This window comes from Onychomys torridus, chromosome 18 (assembly GCF_903995425.1).
Source record: "Onychomys torridus chromosome 18, mOncTor1.1, whole genome shotgun sequence".
Taxonomy (NCBI): Eukaryota; Metazoa; Chordata; class Mammalia; order Rodentia; family Cricetidae; genus Onychomys; species Onychomys torridus.
In genome coordinates this window covers 20,029,933-20,052,136 of record NC_050460.1, presented here as the reverse complement: position 1 = coordinate 20,052,136, position 22,204 = coordinate 20,029,933, and the positions used below count along the sequence as shown (strand labels likewise).

The 22,204-nt window shown below is 40.7% G+C and overlaps 1 protein-coding gene across 1 annotated transcript in view; it reads right to left on the bottom strand.

Moving 5' to 3' along the window:
* Positions 1-22,204, bottom strand: part of Lmbrd1 (LMBR1 domain containing 1) — an 89,627-nt gene that overhangs the window by 45,368 nt on the left and 22,055 nt on the right. Inside the window, exons 4-7 of the mRNA XM_036167717.1 lie at positions 13,788-13,882; positions 12,513-12,580; positions 5,810-5,898; positions 73-146 (exon numbers count right to left, since the gene is read on the bottom strand). Of these exons, the coding sequence (XP_036023610.1) occupies positions 73-146; positions 5,810-5,898; positions 12,513-12,580; positions 13,788-13,882 (326 nt within the window). The remainder of the gene's footprint in view (positions 1-72; positions 147-5,809; positions 5,899-12,512; positions 12,581-13,787; positions 13,883-22,204) is intronic.

Here is a 22,204-nt window from a genome sequence, read left to right as displayed (position 1 = left end):
CAGGATGGGAAGAGATGATTGAAGAACAAAATGGCTACACAGGTGACGCTCAGACAGTCCCATTGCACTTACTGTGTACGTGATGGCCGCCAGCATTCCAATCAAGGTCAGGGAGCTAATGGAAAATGACAGCGCAGCTAAGCCATCTGTGAAAGAGGAAAAAACACCATTAACGGACATTTTTACTACTGCGATGTTTATATTATTATAGCAATATAAAACATAGAACTCAGGCTCCTTTAGGCATTAGGAAGGAAAAGAACAAATATATATCTATATTATTGTGTCCTTCCAGTGCTAATCTATTCAAGTGAACAATTTCAGCCAGGCAGTGGTGGCGCACTCCTTTAATCCCAGCACTTGGGAGGCAGAGCCAGGCGGATCTCTGTGAGTTCAAGGCCAACCTGGTCTACAGAGTGAGATTCAGGACAGGCACCAATTTCACTATCCAGAGAAACCCTGTCTCGAAAAAACCCCTCCCCACAAAAAAAAGAGAGAGAGAGAGAGAGAGAGAGAGAGAGAGAGAGAGAGAGAGAGAGAGAGAAAGAGGAATTTCTAAAGAGTTCTTTATAAATTAATCTTTACACAATCCTTTAGATCAGCTAAGACTGCCTTTCCTTCACCTTTTAAAATTAGGAAGAAAAATCAGCAAATTATTAGATGCACAAAAAGATGACGAAAAGACTGCCTGGACCTTTTCGTTTGTGCCCACATGTATGTGCTGGGGTATGTGGAGTATGTGTGCATGTGTGAACATGTGTGTGTGAGGTTGGAGTTGTAACATCAGCACTGTGTGTCTTCTTCCTTTGCTGCTCTCCACTTTGGTCTTTCATTGAATCTGAAGCTCACTGATCATCTAGACCTACTGGCCAGCGAGCTTGGGGGCTCCCCCACCTGTCCCCAGCTATTTGTGGTGACGTCACAGACCTTTCACGCTGGTGGTTGTGTCCACACGCAGGTCCTCACGCTGGTACAACAAGCACTTTGCCCACCGAGGTACCATCTCCCTAGTCCATGACTGGACTTCTTCGTAAAACTACACAGGAACACCCTGCCCTTCTCTTTGTTCCTGCCTTCCCTTAGTCTTGATAATTTGGGTTAATTTTTCCTTAATTTCAAAATATTGGTTTATATGTAGGCTAAAATCTTTAGAGTTTATTTCACTTTTTTCAAGATTTTTAAATTTTATTTAAATTTATTGTTTTGAGAGTTTCATATGAGTAGTGTACTTACATCATTTCCATCTGTCCCTCCAATTCTGGGCATGGCTCCAGTCTCAAAGCCCGCTCAAGTTCTGATCTCTTCTATCCTTACACATATATAGGCTACTAAGTTCATTTACTGCTGCCCTTATGTACATGGATTTAGGGATGACCTCTTGGAACTAGATTACCTAGTAGGGGGGGCTCATTCCTGGAGAAGGATTCTTCTTCTCTCAGCAGCCACTCATCACCTAGCTCTTCTTCTAGGGATGGCCTTGTGAGACTCCCCTAAATGTCACATCAACTTCTATCATCACTGTGTAGGTTTTGCTTTGGCAACCATATTGTTGAGAGTTCATGTATGTGGCATCCCCGTCATATCTACAGCAAGTTGTCTGGTCCTCTGGGTCTAACAAATACCCCATCCTTCTTCAGTGATGTTCTCTGAGATTTAGGTGCAGGGGTGGCCCTCTAACAGAGGGAGAGGAAGGAAGAGAAATAACATGAAGCAATATTTCATTTTTTAACTTGAGAGGATCAGCTTGCCCACTGGTAGGAAAAGCAAAGCAAACACGAGTCAAAACTATATTAAAATTTGACATGAAAACTGGGAATAGTATCTGTACTATCTGGAGGTGGTGGTGCACACCTATATCCTCAATGCTGAGGAGAAGCATGGAATGAAGAGTGGAGGCCATTCTGGGATACATGGGGAGGGGAGAGCATGTGCTGATTGGTTCTTTTGTCAGCTTCACTCAAGCTAGAGCTACCTGGGAAGAATGAACCTCAACTGAGGAAATGCCTCTACCAGCCTGCCCTGTAGGCAAGTCTGTAGGGCATTTTGCATTTTCTTCATTAAGGATTGATGTTGGAGGACCCTGGCTACTGTGGGTGGTGATCCTGGGCACCCTGGGCAGGTGATCCTGGATGAAGCAGATTGAGCAAGCCATGGTGAACAAGCCAGTAAGCAGCGATCCTCCATGGTTTCTGTTCTACTTCCTGCCTTGACTTCCTCCCTCGATTTCCCTGGATGATGCACTACAAGCTGGAAAATGAAATAAACCCTTTCCACCACAGTTGCTTTTGGCCATGGATTTTATCACAGCAATAAAAATCAAACCAGAACAGAGTCTATATCAAAAAAATCAGCAAGTGACAATAATCAAATACTCCAAACAACAACAGCAACAAAAACCCTACAGACCAAACGAAATTAGGAATGCTATGTTAACAAGCTAGAAAGGTCAGTAGAACAAAACTGTATCAAGTCACATAAAGAAATACTATGAAAACATAGCTATTGTTAACTGAGACTAATATCTTTTCCACACTATTAATATAGGTCCTATTTAGTTTAGATTTGTCTGGATTAAAAGCAGGTCTTGTGAAAACAACTGCAATGTTTTTATTAATATGATTTTAAACAGTAACATGATCATGAAGGTTAATGAACTAAAATGTATCTTTTAACTCATCTTAGTTTTATTTAACACATAAAAAACATTTAACAAATTCATGAGTCAGGGCAAATCCTTAAGCTTTAGTTTTTTTAAACTGCATTTCAGGGTCAAGATAAGAGCCTCCAGAGGACCTAGTTTGGTTCCCACCGCCCACATCAAGTGGCTTACATCTGCCTGAAACTCCACTTCTTTCCTGGCTGCCCCGGTACCTACTCACACATGGTACTGGTACAGATATGGCCAGCATACATAAATTCTCTCTCTCTCTCTCTCTCTCTCTCTCTCTCTCTCTCTCTCACACACACACACACACACACACACACATATGCGCATGCACACACACACGCACATACATGCACACATACACAAATAAATCTTTTAGAAACTATATTTTATCAAATCAAAGATATGTCAACTTTTTTGACTGTCACAGAAGAAACAACAGAAAATGTTTATAATACCAAGGTAGGTCTGAGGTTATGGCTGAGGGGGTAAAGTATCCAGTGTGTAAACATAAGGACCTGAACTTGGATGCTGTGGATGCCAGTAGCCAGGCAGGAAGTATAGGTGGGACAAGGAGAGAGGAGAATTCTGGGAAGTGGAAGGCTGAGGCAGAGAGATCCTGCCACCACTGCCATGATGAGAAGCAGATGTTAAGATACCGGTAAGCCACGAGCTACCTGGCAATTTATAGATTAACAGAAATGGGTTAATTTAAGATATAAGGACAGTTAGCTAGAAGCCTGCCATGGCCATACAGTTTGTAATCAATATCAGTCTCTGTGTGTTTACTTGGTTGGGTCTAAGCAGCTGCAGGACTGGCCGGTGAGAGAGATTTGTCCTGACCGTGGGCCAGGCAGGACTGGAGAAAACTCCATCTACACTTGGAACTCCTCCACTCAGTTAAAGTGGATGTGGTGGTATGCACCCTAAACCCTAGGTAAGTCAGTGGAGACCGGCAGATCACAGGGGCTTGATGGCCAGGCAGTCTAGCTGAACTAGTGTGCTCCAGGTTTAAGGAGAGACTGTAACTCAAACAATGAAGAGAACAAGTGAGGGAAACATCTGCTGTCAATTGCTGGCCTCCACATGCACACACATGAGCAAATGCCCCAGTCCCCTACACACGTGCATTTACCACACACACAAACAACATGAAAAAACACAACTTAGAATTGATAAGATGAAGTATTCCAAATATTTACATAATATGAATATGCATGTGCATAACATGTTTGTTTCAGAACACACTAAGTGCGTATTTTGAAACAGTTTAACACATACAGGAAGTGGGATGGGGGAGATGAGACTGGAAATTAGGAACTTTTGAGTAGAAACTGAAGAAATGACTCAGTGGTGAAGAGCACCTTTTGCTCTTCCTGAGAACCCGGGTTCAATCCCCAGCACCCACACAGCAGCTCACAAGCATATATAATGCCAGTTCCAGGGGGAAAGATTTCCTCTCTGGCCTCCACGCTACCAGACATGTATGTGATGCACAGACACACAGACATTCTAAATACACCCCCCCCACAAACACACACAAATACAGCTAGAGAACTAAACTAGGCTTTAAAAGATACTATATCTAGATTATGTAAAATGTGTCATTTTAGATTTAATACAAAATAAAACCGAGACTTAAGAGAGACAGAATTTCGAGAAAATGACAAAAATCAATAATGCTGCCATCTAAGCACTGATATTTGAGGCAGGAAAGCAATCCAAAGCTGTAAAGGAGTGAGCAGTAAGAAAAGCATTGGTTAGTGCATCAGTGAGTCAAGGCCACAGCCCTGCAGTGACTGCAGCAGTGGGTCAAGGCCACAGCCCCACAGTGACTGCAGCTGTGGGTCAAGGTCACAGCCCCACAGTGACTGCAGCAGTGGGTCAAGGCCACAGCCCCACAGTGACTGCAGCTGTGGGTCAAGGTCACAGCCCCACAGTGACTGCAGCTGTGGGTCAAGGCCACAGCCCCACAGTGACTGCAGCTGTATCCGCTCTGCAGTCCTGACTCTTGCTGCTGCCGGGGGACACTAAGGACTGTGGTGGATAAGATGAAGTATCCAAAGAAAGACGAGAAAATTAAGAGTGGCATGGCAGATTCCATGGCACAAGGCAATCATTACTTAATGCACCCTCTGGGTAAAAACAGGAAGGCTGATCAAAGGATGTACAGGGCTGTGAGAGAGCAAATACAAAGGAAGAACACTTTGGTACAGTGTTTATGGAAGCTAGGGTTCTACATGTGTTTGGAATTCAGTGCTATGTTCAAACACATAAAGTTTTGAGTAATATTTTAACTCTTTTACCTGATCTCTCTTTCTAATGAGAAAGCTATTTTTCAAAGACTAAGGAACTTTTTTGCAAATGCAATCAACTGAACTTGCCCATTCCTTCCCTTTAAGAATCCTAGTTCATAGGCTGGTGAGATGTCTCAGCAGTTCTTAGCTCTTACAACTCTTGCTGAGGACCGATGTTCAGTTCCCAGCACCCACATGGGGTTGGGGGTATGGGCACACAACCACCTATAACAGCAGATCCGGGGGTCCAACACTTCTGCCCTCCCCCCATATCCATGTGCACATGTCCATGCCCTCCCTCCATTTGCACACAACTAAAAGAATTTTAAAGAAATCTTTAATTATTAACCTAATCAGTATGACCTAGGCTTTGTTTTGTTAGAATTTCAAGAAAAGCAATCCTGACATGTTTTGGTGACATTAAATCTACAGTAAAACATTATTTAATTCACATGAAACACAAAATTTACATTCTCAATGAAATATTATCCCATTTTTAGTAGCATCATAGAACATTCTATCAAAAATTTAAAATAAAAAAATCAATATGCCCAGAATATTTCTTTAACATATTATTTTGTTATATAAAAGAATTAAAGATCACATTAAAATAATGATTCCACTGAAATACTTTGTACATTAGTTTCTTTATAACATGGTAGCTTTATGCAGAAGCGAGGAAGCTATCTATACAATAGCTGGAAGCCAGCTAGAATGATGTAAACCTCCTCATTGAAGGAAAGAATGGTGGAGTTAAGTTCTTAGGCAAAGAAAAACTTGCTAATTTTCATAAGATCCCAAGCAACACAAAATATGAGTTACTTGAAAAAATGTTTTCAATACTTACGACTACTTCCAAGTTCTTCAAACAGGAACTTCACCTTTTCCCACTCTGTAGAATTTTTGTTGCTTGGAAGATTCAGTGGCACAAAAGCACTACAAAGGTGAAAATAAATAAGTTAAATAAAAGAAAATGGTCTGAAATTCAAGTTTCAAGAGGTTTTTAAAAGAAAAATTAATTCTTCTTCCAAATACTAAATCTATACCAGACACAGAGGTATGAGGAGTTTCTCATCTACATACTAACTATTTCCCATATTCATTCTGACCCATGTTATATGAAAATTCTATGTTGAATTAGCAGAAAATAAATACATATAATTATTTCAATATATTTATTTGTCAAACTGAAATAAAATGCATCATAATAAACAGTAAATATCATACAGTGAAACTAGAGATGGCTTTTTGTTTTTCAATATCTTTTCAATATCAAGATCCTACCCAATACAAATACTATACATGTTTCTCTTTTATTTCATAATCTACAAGTGAGAGGAGCCCTGAAACAGAAGCACAGCTACAAGAGCTTACACTAAGAAGAAATGGAAAACAGAATAGCCAATTTATTTTCTAGGCCAGAACAATAAACCAAGACATCAAGACATTAAGGTATGTCCTTGAGAAATCACTCTAAAGGCTAAAAATAACATTCATACTTCCTTCCTAAACTAATTTAATTATAAGAAAAGCAGTAGAATGTATCCATTTTTTTTCTACAGAAGAAATAATGAATATGTTGAATTGAATATATATAAGTGAATATATGTTGGTATGTTAAGGTATCTGTATTGAAAATATTTTCCAAAAACAGCAATCATTTTGAAACTTTAGTTTTAAAAACCTTTACTCCAGCTTGTATAAAAAGATGAGTGGGATGCATAGGTCGGGTTATTTAATTCTGAAGAGGTCAGCTGCAGATGAGGTCAGTGGTACAGTGTTTCTCAGGTTTGTCTAGCACACCAAGGCCCCGAGCTCAATCCCCACCTCGTGGAAGGCAACCCTAAGGATTCACATTGCTTTCAGTCTTCTTAATCTTGGAGACTTTAGTTCTTACCACGTTTAGAAAGAAAAGTAGCGACTCAAAAATACAAGCATAAATGCAAAATGTTCATTTATTGTTCGGCAAGAAAGCCAAACAGAAGCATATATTGTATAGGTAGCTTCCTCACTTCTATGTAAAAGAATAACCTGTAAAAAAAAAAACTTCTATACACTATATGCCAATAGTGTTAATCATTAACTACTAAGATTTAAAAGAATAAGCAAGAAAAGACTACTTATGTAATAACCTAATTAAGCACAACTTTTTCTTGACAGCCCACAAAGTGTATTTTGAAAATTTTAGTTGGGAATAATCACTCTGTAAGCATAGAAAAATATATATTTTATAAAAAATTCATAAGCCGGGCGGTGGTGGAGCATACCTTTAATCCCAGCACTTGGGAGGCAGAGCCAGGTGGATCTTTGTGTGTTCAAGGCCAGCCTGGTCTACAAAGCAAGTTCCAGGAAAGGTGCAAAACTACACAGAGAAACCCTGTCTCAAAAAACCAAATAAATAAATAAATAAAATTCAATTAACTATAATAAAGACATATGGACATATTATTATAAATACCTAAAAGTAGCACTCATTCTCAAAAACTTCATTTGATGATTAAAAAATACTGTCCACTGACAGAACAGACCACTAGCCCTAGCTTCAAGGAACCTCATATTCCAGCTTCTGAGCTTGACTGCTCAACAAGACAAAAGTAACAGAGTAACCCCAGAGGAAATGCCCAATGACTCGAATTTTTAAACTAAACTTTAAAAGAATGATATAAACCAGAAGTCAGGGTGACTTGGAAAAGTTAATTATTTGGATGAATCCACCAGAGACTTAGCACTCGTTAGGCAGAAACTAGAGCAGAGACTCAAAGCCCTTCCCCAGTCACATCACCGCTGGGATTTAATCATTAAGAAACAGAACCAAAATAAATTTATGTAAAGAGAAATATCAACAGGCAGAATAAAAAATAATTCTATAATTAAATCCTAAACAACAGTACTCAAATATTTAACAACCAATACAGTAAAGGTAGTAATGATCAATGTGCACTGGTGTAAGTTTAACTCTTAAATGGTGCTAGGCTAAGGTAGGAAGACTGGAGAAGACAGATGCAACCATCCACTGCCTTCTGGAAATGACAGGAACACAGCACTCATGAACGCACAGCAGCTGGGGTGGCTGCACATACTCTGCACATGATAAAGCCAGCCAGAGTCCAAACACGGCACAGGAAAGGGTTCATGAGCACACACACGGAACTGGGGCTCTATGGACAGCTGATGGCTTCCGGGTGAGGGCGAGTCCGTGCGCCTTCAAGCTGAGCTCCTGGTAGGCTGACCATGCTCCTGTGGATGGCCCCACATGCAGAAGTATATGAAAGGCACAAACTGGAGTCCATAAGTTATTACATTTGTTGTTGTTGTTGTTGTTTTCTCCTTTTTTAATTTATTATATTTGTGTTTTAATTTTACATATCAGCCATGGGTTCCCCTGTCCTCCCTCCTTCCCCCACCTTCCCCCCAGCCCCTCCCCTCCATTCTCATCTCCTCCAGGGCCAAGACTCCCCTGGGGATTCAATTCAACCTGGTGGATTCAGTACAGGAAGGTCCAGTCCCCTCCTTCCAGGCTGAGCAAAGTGTCCCTGTGTAAGCCCAAAGTTCCAAACAGCCAGCTCATAGGGGGAAATAGGAAGTCAGGAGAGGGAGGGCAGTGGGGATAGATCTGGGAAGTTAAGGGGAAGATTGTGGGGTGAATTTGATCATATATATTGAGTGAAATTCTCAAAAATTACTAACAATATTTATTTAAAGAGACAACTGAAATAAAATAATGATGTGATACATCAGTCTTGAGGAGGCAAAAACAGTAAAGACTATCAGGCATTTAGTAAAATGATTTATGGCAATCAAGAGTTGTAGTTTAATGGGATAGATACAGCCAAATCAAATCAATACCTTCTTAATTTGTCTTTCTCAAAAACAGAGCACCCCAGTTTCCACAGCCACCGTAGCAAACAGAATGGGAACATGGTAAGATTAGAATTCCCCCTCTCATTATTGAAAATAATAAACCTGAAAAGCTGCTTAGGAAAAACAACTAGCTTAATTCAGTGTATCACTGGGAAGAGGCAAAGAAGAAGCTAATTAATGACTTTTGGGGACATGAAATTGAAAAGATGAATTTAGTGCAATCAAACACAAGATTTTTCACCTCCTACCCTCAATCACCACATCACGTCCTATCTTTCTTCCTAATGGCCCATCTGCTCCTTCCTGCTCTCTTTGGTCTATCAGACCCTCCTCTCACCTCTCACTAGTGGCTTACCTAGCTGATCTTGCTACCTTTTTAACACATCACTTCACAAACACAATTCCTAAGAGCCCTGTCCAGGCATCCTTTATAGGGCTGTGACTTTTAATCAGAGTCATATATATTAATTTCCCTGGAATCACAATCACACATCTCTACGTGCTAATCACATCTCTTCTCATTGCTTAGTAGGATGGAACTCACTATTTCTTAAACTTTGCACACCAGACTCAGAGCCTATGTACCTGTCTATATCATGTGTCCACAGTCTATGTGATCATTTGAAACACCACATTGTAGTCTGTTGGTTGTTTGCTTGTTAGTTTGAGGGGAAACGTGGTTTAAAGTCACATATTGTTCATGTCATTCTTCAGCTGAGTGGAGCCCCTGTCCCACAAGATTGGTATCCTTAAAAGAAGTGGAGAGACCCAACAGTTCCCTCCACATAGCACAGAAAAAAATGTCAGTAGAATGCGCCATCTGTGAGCCAGGCAGAACTCTTTCCAGAGGCCAAACCTGCCAACATCTTGATCACAGACTTCTTACTTCAAGAACTGTGAAAATTAAATGTCTACTGTTTAAGACTTCTGGTCTGTGGCACTCTGTTATGGTAGCACAAGCAAACTACTGCCGTCTACACACCGTTCACATGCCGTTCACACGCCGTTCACCTTTTCTCTTTACATAACTAACTGACCCATCGATTCACATTTCAGCTCCACTGCTACTCGTTCCTAGTCTTCTGATTCTGCAAGGAAGAGAAAACTTTTGCTCCTCAGCACCTACAGCTCCTCGTGTACATCTCTCATTGGAGGCTTATACACTAATTAATCTATTTACATGAATCCTGGATGTGAACCTTGAGAACAAAGACCATCAGCTTCCATTTCTGGTCCTAAGATCTAGCACGAATACAAACCTCAAGTGCTACAAAAAAATCTAGACCACACACTGGCCATACAAATTATCTACAGATTTATCAGCAAGAAAACCTTTCAAAGAAACTGGGGTATTATTGTAGGAGCCAGAGGGGTTGAGGACACCAGGAGCACATGGCCCACAGACATCAACTAACTAAGCAGTGCTAACAAGTGCTCACCAAGACTGAGCTGGCAATCAGAACCTGCATGGGTCTGAGCTAGGTCCTCTGCATACACACCTCCTATCAGTGGTAGTGGGGTTGTCTAGGACTCTCTTGTCTGCTCTTGGGAACCTTTACCTCCTACTGAGGTGTCTCACCCAGCTTTGCTATGAGGTGTTGTGCCGAGTCTTATTGTATCTTGTTACACTGTGTTCAGCTGTTATCCCTGGGAGGCCCACTCTTTTCTGAAGGGAAACAGAAGAGGGAGAGGAGGAGGAGAAGGGGGAGCGAATGCAGGGAAGAGGAGAGGTGGGGGTAGGGACTGCAAGGAGTGGAGGAGGGAAAATTGCAGCGGAGATATACTGGAAACAAAAAATAAATTTAAAAAAATTCTCAAGAAATTCAATAAATCACTTAACTGAAAGGTATGCCTCATTCAAATCTTTATATATGGTAACGAGAAGAGCACTGTCCCAGATATCATGATTCTTTTACTCTGGCCTCTGTAGAGATAAGTGGTTTTATTGGCAGTTCTCAGTCACATTCTAAATCAGAGCTCTGCTCCATGTTAAGTGATTGTATTTATGCAAATGTGAGTTTTACTGTCGCTTTTGTTTATCAGCCTATGATTACCCCAGAGCTACAAAAGGACCCACAAACCACACAAACTAAATGCACTGCAAACCTAAAGTATTTGCTGCATATCCATCCCTTCAGCTTGCTGACCTCTGTTCTAAGTAACAGGCTAATAAGATTTCCAAGTCATCAGAGAAATTAGCATAAATCTCAGAGTTTCTTTAGTAGCAAAGGGTTTTTAAAAGTATATTCTATAGCTCAACAAATAACAAAACCCTAAATGTATGGGCTTTCAATGCACCCCTTTTATGACCCAGCAAGACAGACAAAAGAAACAGGAACGTAACTGAATGGCAAGCATATTGCTCCATGGTCCTCTGGAGCCAGAGGCCACTGGCAGATGTCATTCTCCTCACAATTACATCTAATGAATGTTTACAGTATTCTAGGTTATTTACTGAAACTTAAAACACCAAATTATGGGCAGGAAGGCTGGCTAATGGTTAAGAGCACTTCCAGAGGATCTGGGTTCAATTTCCAGCACCCATATGAAAGCTCACAATTGTCTGTAACTACAATTCCAGGGGGTCCAATGCCCTCTCTGACCTCCTCAGGCACCAGGTACCAGGCACCAGGCACACAGGTGATGCATAGCTATACATGCAGGCAAATCCTATACATAGAATAAAATTTATTTCTTTAAAAACCTACCAAATTATAAACAAAAATTACTAAAAGCATATTGCCACCTAATGCATGTTTCCAAGGGGATGTGAGCACATGGGTCTGAAGGGATGAAGGGGAAAAGGAAATGATATAATTGTATTAGAATATCAAAAGAATTTTAATTAAACATTTTAAAAACCACGACATTGCAAAGGATCATTTTGTTTACCTTTCTGCTATAAAAAAAATGTGAAAGGATCAGATCTATTTTAACAAAGCCAAAAATCTCCAACTAACAAGGAGAGAAATCAGATGCATAAGTCAACGTGTAAAACTTCACTGGTGGAGCTCACTGAGGAAGATCTGACAGGAGGCAAACACAGGAGCTCTACAGACATGGACTTCCGTTTTTAACATGTGACTATCATGGCAGGAGCCCTGGAAGCCCACTCACATGAACTGCTGTCCCCTAAGAAGTCCCTACCACCATCAACTGATGAATTCACACTTATAATCGCCCAGAACACTATGGCAATAGTGTCAATACTGGAACATCACCAAGAACTGGACAAAATACAACATATGAAATACAAATGTAGGCCGGGCGGCGGTGGCACATGCCTTTAATCCCAGCACTCGGGAGGCAGAGCCAGGTGGATCTCTGTGAGTTCAAGGCCAGTCTGGGCTACAGAACGAAATCCAGGTAGGACAGGCATCAAAACTACACGGAGAAACTCTGTCTTGAAAAACCAAAACAAACAAACAAACAAACAAAACCAAATGTATTTGTGTAAAACCAGTAATAACAGAGGGTACACACCATGGAGATTTGCAAAATGGCTAGCAGCAAAAACTGGTGTTCACTGTGGCTCCACACAATGGTGTCATAAAGGGCCATTTGTTTGGTTTTTTTTTTCTTCTTCACTTTTTTTTGTTTTCCTTGTCTAAATTTTTCTGAATGAACCTTCAGTTATTATTACTCAAATATTTTTTTTCCCATTGGCACAATGAAAAATCACGACTTACCCAACGAGAAGGAGAAGTGCACAAATCACAACGAATCCCAAAGTGTACTTGAGCGCTGTTTTAATTTGCTAGAGACCAAGGGGAGAACATATCAGTTAGCAAGGCTTCACATAAAAAGGTACTGTGACAACATAGTAACGCTCTCTTTGAAATCAAATACAAATTTCAAGTCAAGAGTGCAAAGTTTCTACTGTTGGACAGAAAAGCCTTCAAATTTAAAGAAAATGGCTGGTCGGTGGTGGTGCACACCTTTAATCCCAGCACTCGGGAGGTAGAGTCAGGGGGATCACTATGAGTTCAAGACCAGCCTGGTCTACAGAGCAAGATCCAGGACAGGCACCAAAGCTACCCAGAGAAACCCTGTCTCAAACAACAATAACAACAAACAAACAAATTTAAAGAAAACTATAATCAGTATTCTTCATCTTAAGTGTCTTTGCAAGATTCTAAAATCTGGAATGGTTAGACCCTTTAGAAAAGCACCATACTGAAAGCATAATCAGATGAAATTGTCAAAATAGAAAAATATTCCCCCAAATGAACAACATTCAGCACCTATAATACCCTTAATGCGATCACCGAAAGCAGTTATAAGCAATATTTGTTGCTTGTTTTTATTTTTTTGAGACAGGGTTTCTCTGGGTAGCCTTGGCTATCCTGGAAATCATTCTGTAGATCAGGCTGGCCTCGAACTCAGAGATCTGTTTGCCTCCATCTTCCTGTCTCTCCAATACCAGAATGAAAGGTGTGTGCCACCATGCCTGGCTAAGAATAAGTAATAGCCTTATGATTGTACATGTTTATATCCATAAAATACAAATACATAACAACTATATAAACACCTGTATGTTTTGCTGTGACATTTGTCAACAAAAGTATAGATACACAGATATAAATCACTATGTAGCCAGACTGGCGCTCACCTCAGCAATCCTCCTGCCTCCTTCTCACAAGTGCTGGGATTACAGGTGTGCACCGCCGCTCCTAGCTTGTGTGTGTGATTTAAATCTATGTACCACATTTATCATGCCAGGCACTATTCTAAGCATTTTATTCAAGTTAATTTACCTAATTCTCACACCAAGTGTAAGGTAGGTACTCTATCCTCTCTTTTAGAGGCAGGGAGCCAAGTCCCAGAGAGAGTGAACAGTTTTTCCTAGTCACCAGGCTCTCAACCAGGGCTAGAACAAAGTCAAGTGGAGTTGCGTCACTGTTTTCACCCTGCAGAAGCGGCCTTCTGAACTGAGCCGCGCACCCCCGACTTCGACAACTCACAGAGCATTTACTGGTGTCGTCGTCCTTCTCCTCATAGTAGAAGTAGACAAAGGGGATCCAGAAGAACACACAGAAGAGTATGACGGAGTACAAAGCTGTGGGAACGGATAACAAATGGCACGATCAGACGACCAGACTGACAGCCTGTAATCCCGACTCTGTTAGTACATACAGTATTCAAACAGCCTTTCCTCTTCCCATGCCAAGAAATCAACAATAGATTAGAATAATACATAACAACACAAGTCAGCTTTCAGACAGTGCAGAACAAAACTAATGCCATGACTGTGGAAGCCAACGTCCAGGTTCTTACTACGTTTCCAGTACACAAACCTGCACACTGTCTCATTTCAAATCACTTTACACTCATTCCAGCCCAACATGTACCAGCCACTCTCGCAAGGTAAAGAACAAGCTAAAATGATACTGTAATTTTTATAGAAATAACTGCCCTATGCTAAATATAAACACACAGAATTAGCACATTGGTCTTATATAAAACAAGGTAAAAAAAAAGATAAGAATAGCAATAAATCAGTAAAACTAGATTCAGAGTTATTTGGCAGGAATTATCTCTCTGCTTTAAAATAATTAGATTTGAGATATTTTCAGATAGTAAAATATTTTTAATGCAATACAAAGCTTAAACCATGAGCAAAGAGCCAGTATATTTATGAACTAAAGAAACAATGTAAGAAACTTTGAGAGACTTTAAAACCCACAAAACCTTTTTTTTAAAATCTGAATATTGGCATTTTCTTTCATATACATAAATTCATGAAAAATAATAGCAGTACAGCCTCATAAACCAGTTACCATGCAGCAGCTATCACATTCCTCCATACAAGGAAGCAAAGCTACCTGCTCACACACTCAGAATGACGACTGTACATGAGAAATTTGGCAAGGACAGAGAGCCCTGTATACTCCTGTAGGAAGTGAAATGGTACAGCCATGGGAAACAGTATGATGCTTGCTCAAACACTGGAAGTTACAACTCCCATGAGTGAACGATTATACTTCTGTGTAATCCATCCAAAAGAACGAAAAATGGTGTGTGATTTATTTCCATACCCACATCCCATGTTCAAAGCTTCATTATTTGTAATAGCAAAAACGTAGATGCAACCCAGGGTCCACTGACAAACAAATAGCATATATGTGAAATGACTATGGCTCAAACTTACAAACAAATCCAGGCATACACTATAAAATGAATTCTAAAATCACTGCATTCACTGAAACACACCATTCACAAAGAAAGAAGACTATATGACTAAACTTACACTCCTGTAAAACACTGAAGTAAAACCCATAAAGACAAAAAGTAGAAGGGGTTGCCCAAACCTCAATAACTTATGAGAAAGAAGTGACCGCACACAGCGACAACATTTAACCAGGGTCCTAATCCTGGCCACATGTGATCCTATCTGTAAACTGCTGTAAGCTGCTGTCAGGCTTGTTAGCTTAACAAGGTATAAGGCAAATCCTACAGCTCATCCTATAGGCATGCTACCCACTGTGGCTACTGCCTGGGAATCTGTTTCCCAGCTTCATGCTAGACTATGAAGAACCAGCAGATCAGGGAATACACATCTTCATCCAAAAACAAGACTTCGTTTTCAATAGTTAAAAGGAGAGGAAAAGCTTAAACAGATATTCCGCAGCAGAACATACACACAGAGACCAAAAGCACATTTAAAGATGCTCATTGTTCTGGCCATCAGGAAAATGGAAAGGAAACCAACGATGAACTCAAACCAATCAAGCTAAATCATCTGTAATGATCGAAAATAATGGAAAAGGTCAACTGTCTGCTGAGAGGTGAACAAGCAGACTGAGTGTACATTCATACAGAAGAGCACAGCAGTAAGCTGGTGTGATGCAAAAGCAGCTCACAGACCTTATGCTCAATCAAACAAGGCCCGGACACAGAGGTTCTATGACTGAGAAAGAAATTCTACAAACTAGCCAAACTAGTCTCATGGGAAGCCAAAACACTGGCTAGGGCAGTGACTGACTGGTAGGAAAACTCAGAAAAGAAGATTTTCCGACAGTGAACACTTCTTCAAGGCAGTGAGAAACCGAAGAAATCGCAGAGACTCGACAGTCGACAGGTAGAAGCCACCAAACACAACAGTCTAGCCCAGGCTAAACTGTCTTCCCCGCCTTGTTATTTTCCTCTGTGCCCTTCGTCAAGTTTCTGCCTTTAGTCCGTAAATGCTAAACTGTACGGGAGAACTCGGCTATTACCGAGTTATTCCTATCACCCAGTCATCCTTCTACATCTGCAGAGAGAAGCAAAGAAGTTTCTCTCCTGTCATTCTGTCGGGCCCGCCTCGACCAGCAAGGAAGACGCGACACCAGGATCCTTCTCATTACAGTTTATTCAGACCTTTGATTAGTTACATTGTGTCTCTCTCGCTGGGGCAAGCCTCTCCCAGCACCTAAGTAGGGCTGGGCTGCCAACCCCAAGCAGCCACGTGGGCACTGTCCACAGGTTCACGCATATGCCAGCAACACACGAATCCAGCCACAGCCAAATAAGGAACTGTTTACCCTAAAGAGTGTTTGCCATCGGGAAGGCAGAGGGTAGAAGCCAGAGCCATCTTTAGGGTGCGGCTACACGCGGCTCTCTACATCATTCCTTTAAAGATGTGCCTCAGACCTACCTTCACAGGAAGTCCTCCTTAACTCCACCAGTCAGACACTATCAATCCTGACACCTTAATAACGAGCACCTATACATGTGTTTTGATTAAAGACTGCCATTCGCAAATTACAGTAAGCAGGTGAGGTAACAAAAGATCTCATATGTACAGAAATGGACACAAACTCAACTCATGGTTTCTTTAGAAAATTTAAATGTTATATATATAAACCAGCAAAACAAGTGAACCGAGAGCAACTGGCAAAGACCACGTGCAAATCCGCCCCCCACAAACACTGTTTTTCTTTAGAAATACAAAAAATGAGAAACCACCTTGTGAATGCTTTGTGTCACTAAAGGATAATACATGTAAAATGAACTTAAACAGACTAGGCTTCTGAAGGATTAAAATTCAGGAGCATTTGTCTCCTGATCACCAGTAAAAAAAAAACGGTTAATCTTTAACACACTATGATAAAAGAAAACAGACAGTCTTTGTGGCATAGACCTGTAATCCCAGCTAATTTGGGAGGCTGAAGTACCAAGGTTATATAAATTCAAGCCCCCTCCCTCCTTCCCTCCCTGTGCCCCGGGGGCTGTAAAGCAAGTTCAAGGCCACCTTAGACAACTTACTGAAAGCCTGTCTCAAAATTGAAGTAAAAAAGGATAAGGTTTTTGTTAGGGACCAAGATGTCAGGAACCAAACATGAACCATGGAAAAGTACTAGCTAAGCCAGGGAACAAGTTATAAGACCACTGCCCTTCCCCAGAGCAGTAACACCTGTTTACTAACTGGAGGCTCCCAAAGATAAGAACATTCCACAGTCAGGTGCCATGACAACCGAATGTAAAGAGCACTTCATGGTGAGGTAGCCTAGCAACAGAACAAATGGCCCCTGACCAGTGACCTTAGCCAACATCTTGCAGTTACACGACCTGCACGTCTCCCACGTTCTGCACCCCTTCCACGTCCCTTCCCCTTCTCTCCTTCCTGCCCCTTCCCCTCCTATGCTATATAAGCCTTGTGGAGGAAAATAAAATTTGCAGCTTGATCAGAATCCTGTCTTGCTGTCATCCCTTGTGTCCTCTGTTCCTTTCATTTGCTCCCACAGGTGGGTCGCCCCCATTGAAACCCCACTGGCTGGGGCAGTTTTAATTCAGTGGTATGATGCTTGCCTGGCCTGCCAAGCTCCAGTCTCCAACACTAAGAATAATTAGTCATTAGGAAACTTTTAATTTTGGAGGGTCAAAGTATAAGGATGCTATAGTCTGGGAATAAGAACGTTTTCAAATTTCTTTAACATTTATGCCGGTGAAGAAACCTGGGGTCAAGACTGAGAGCTGCACACCCAACAGCCATCTTCTTTCAGCCTCTGTTCCCTTTTGGCCTTCCTCCTTTCTCCCGCTTCCTGTTTGAAATTGATACATGATGGCTTAAAATAACTCCAATGCCATTTGGACTTGTTATGTTCTTAAGAGACTATGTGCTGAGCATGAAGACCAGAGAAGGAATGAACTTCGGATCCTTATGACAGGCCATACCAGCCCTGGCCAGCCTACCACTCCAGCTGGCGAGATAGCGGCTATTTCCTGGTGGTTCTGCAGAATGAGACCCAAATGACCAGGGAGGAATCATTCTTTCCTCCCTGAGAAAGTGAGTTAGTGAAAACGCTGCTTCCCTCTTTGCTGGAAGCATTCCCAAAGCTTCGAAGCTTTAACAACCATCACACAGTTCAGTTAAGAAAGTTTCATAATGAACTTCTTGGAAACTTAACTGCTCATAATGGACTACTTGCTAAGGGACCAGGAATGGCGGTGTAAACTGTCTTGTTCCCTTGGTAATTACTGACCCACAGGCTATGGATGGGAGAAGCCATGCTGTGCTCTGTGGTCTATGGCATTCTCCAAAAGAAAGATTTCTCAATTCACTTTATAAAGCTACCCGAGTCTTCATACTTAAACCTGACAAGAATGAAATAAAGAAAAATCACAGGCCTGTATCAATGCAGTTGACTGAAGAATTCTAAATGAGAACAAGTCAAACAAGTCAAAGGACTTTCTAAAATGCCACTATCTTCACCCATTCTGATTTCCTAAGACATGCAAAGGTGGTCTAATAATAGTTAACCTATGCAGTATGTATTATTTTTAAAAGACTTATGAAGTCCCTAAATGGAATGATCCTCTTCATGTAGAGAAAAGGGCCCCAGATAACATGTATTCAGTTGATAAGCACCTTGAATACACTTCAGCTTTCATTCCAGAGGTAGGCATCTACCTAAGTCAAACTGCAGAGTCCTATCTCACAAGATCAAACTGTAATAAAGAAAAGAGGCTGCCTGTGCCAGTCTACAATCTGAGTCTGCCAACTCTTGGGACATACTAGTCATTTTTATTAGTTGAACACAGGAAGTAATTAGTCCCTCTGAGATTACACTACAGAAAGACTCTGGCTTTTATCACGGTCCCTCTTTATCCTAGAGATCCCAGCTGCCATGCTGAACTAAGGCCTACAGAAAGGGGGTGCTGGTCAACAGGCAAGTGAGAACTGGAGGAGCTAATGCTTCCCTAGCAGAGCCTCGGGAGGACTACAGCACCAACAGACACCTCCTGGGCAGCTAGCTTTGCAGGGAGGCCCAGCGGAGATGCACCTGGATCCCTGATGCACAGAAACTGCAACATAAAGTCTATTTTTCACACTGCTAATTTTTCAGAGACTTTGCTAAATGGTAAGAGATAACTGAGACAGCTACTCAGGCATTCTCTTGTATATGCACTGAGAATACAGACCGGGAACTAAAATGGCTGGTGAGCATTAGCTTAGAATTAGTATCGTGAACAACAGTCATTTTGTTCATGGTTTTGTTGTTTTCCTCTTTATAGTGTTTATTCCACAGATCACACTACAAGGCCATTTTTAATAGGAATAATTGATAATAAAATAACCAGAAAAAAAAAAAAGATTAGGCAATTTCTGATGTTATTCCCAATTGTCTACCAGCTGAGGACTAGAATGTTTGCTTCAAAGCTACAGACATGAAATAGCAGTAGGCAGAAACAAGGCAATTAACATTACAAACTGCTTACTCTAGGGGCCATGTTTCATACAAGTCAAAGAACCACATTCCAGTTCATAAGCCTTTGTCTTCATAACTTAGTCTCATTCTCTTTTTTTCATCTGCAAATTAAGGATAGGATTCCAACTATAGAAAAATCACATAAAATGATAAAAAAAAAAAAAAAAAAAGTTAAGTTGTTAAGCTTCATGTGACCGTGAATACCTGAAAGGCTAATTTGGGTCACAGTTTGAAGAAGTCAGTCAAAGAAGGTGGAGCAAGCATGTGAGTCAATTGGAGGCTTGCCAGATGGTAGTGACAGAAAGCATGGTAAAGCACGGTGCTCACTTCATGGGCAAAAGGCAAAGGAACTGTGTGTGTGTGGGGGGGGGCAGGATGCCAGGTACCCTAGGAGGGTACACCCCAGTGACCTTTCTCCTAAAGCCATGGTGCCTCCAACTAATGCCACCTGGATGAGTGCCCTCAAATTTCCAGCCACTTAGCCATTATATAGACCGTTCACTATACTTGTATCTAATGTTAACAAGGGATTTACTATGACAAAACTCACACATTTTACATGTCGAAGAGAAAGAGCTGGTAAATATAAAGGGTTGTGTGACTATTACCGCTGTCCACACTTAGAGCATTTCTGTGCCAGTCTGCAATCTGAGGCAACCACGGATCTAGAAATTTGGCTTTTGGAAATATTTCACACACATGGAATTACTCAAAATAATCTTTTTCATCTGATTTCTTCACTGAGCTCAGGAATTGTTTGTTTTGCAAATGCTGACATAAAAAGTAGCATGCCTCAGAGGCTTTACATCTATCTCTGTTGCAAGTCTTCCACTGTGCACTTGTAGCATGGATAGTGGCCACCGCAGGCAAGTGAACACCTGCCAGGCTCAGATCAGTCCTGGGGTCTTACTGATCTCTAACTTAGATTTCTGAATATACAGTCAGTCCACTCTATGGACATGCATTTTATTTAAGCAGTCACCAGCTCTTGGGCTTTCAGATTCACGGCTTGAGGCTACTGGGAACACATGTGGCTTGTGGGCACTGTTTGCTTCTGTTAGGTAGATTCAACAAGTGGAACTATGGGGTCACATAACAGATTATTAACCTTTTGAGAAAATGACAGGCTGTTTTCCAAAGCAATGTACCATTTTACATTCCCACGGGCAGCATTTGAAGACTTTCTCTATACTCAACACTATATGGATTATAACCCGCTAGTGCCCCCCAAATTCAAAATAGTATTTGAAGACTAGTTAGAAACCATGAACCTAATAAGCCACCCCAGCACAAATACCTCCAATGTGAAGTAATGGGGATGAAGACAGGATGACATTAAGGTAGACTGACAGACTTATCTCCTACAGGAACGGATCATTCAGGCCCTCATGAGGAAGTTGCTTGTTTAAACCACCAGGTCAGCTGCATTTTAGTAAACAGCCTCAGCTAAGCAGCCCTCTCAGCTGAGGCATATAATTTATATTTCTCTAGTGATTAACAATGCTGGTAGTTGTATGTATTCATTAGCAATTCATTTATCTCCATTGGTAACAATGCCTATTCAAATATTTTGCTCATTTCTGATTAGTTTGTGTTACTAATGATTAATATCAATATACACCCCCTGTCATAAGATTTATAACTATATTCTTCCTGTCTGGCAATTATCTTTTTTCCTTTAATGGGATTTCTCTAAGTATCCAAATTAGTGTTTAAAACTCAGGGGTTCCCAATCGATAGGACTAAAGGTATACACCACCACAACCAGCCAATCATTATTTGTTTGTATCTTGTGTTCTGAGGTCAATTATTACACATAAAGTCCAACATATTAAAGATTTTCCCCCCAATGAATCAGACCCAAGTATACTATGTCTAACCAAAGCTTGCCGGATTCTATTCTTTCATTTATTTTAAACATTTGATACTTTTATAGGTTAGGGCATATTATATAATTACAGTCCTAACATTAATAATATATTAATAATAATTATTTTCTTACTGTATCTTTTAGTGTATTAGCCATTTAACCACTATGAAAATCCCTTCTTCATTTCAGGTAATACTCACCTTAAAGTTCATCTTGTCTGATATGAATAGACTTATTCCAAGTGCTATAATTACTGTTTGCATGGCATCTTTTCCCAATCTTTTATTTTCCTATTATTTGTGGCCCTGAGTAGAAGCTCTCTGAGAGTAAACTGTTTAGAAGTGATTTTTGAATCCTCCATGCCAATCAGTGGCTAATGTGGATGGAGTAGTTTCCTCATTTACATTTCAAATAATTTGATAAAGATGTGTTTACATTTTCCATTTGCATCTCACCATTACTCTAGCCTTTCTCTCCCTGCCTCCCAGCCCCAGCTTCCCTCCTTTACTCTCTTAGTTTATACTAAAGAATTGTTTTCTAGTGGAGCATCTTGGTTTCTGATTTATCTCACTGTATATTTTTAGAATGATGCTCTTGGTGGTTGCTATAGGAATTACAAACACCCCTCAATTTATCACAATTCAATTCCAATGAATAGTCCCAGGGCAATATATTTGTTTAAAAACAGCTATTTTCTTGTATAGTTCTAATTTTTCCTCTTTCCTTTTCACTATTACCATTAAGTAGTTGGTCTGCCTGCCTACCTATTTATCTATCTATGAAGGACACCCAATACTGCAGTGTTATAATGGCTGTTTTA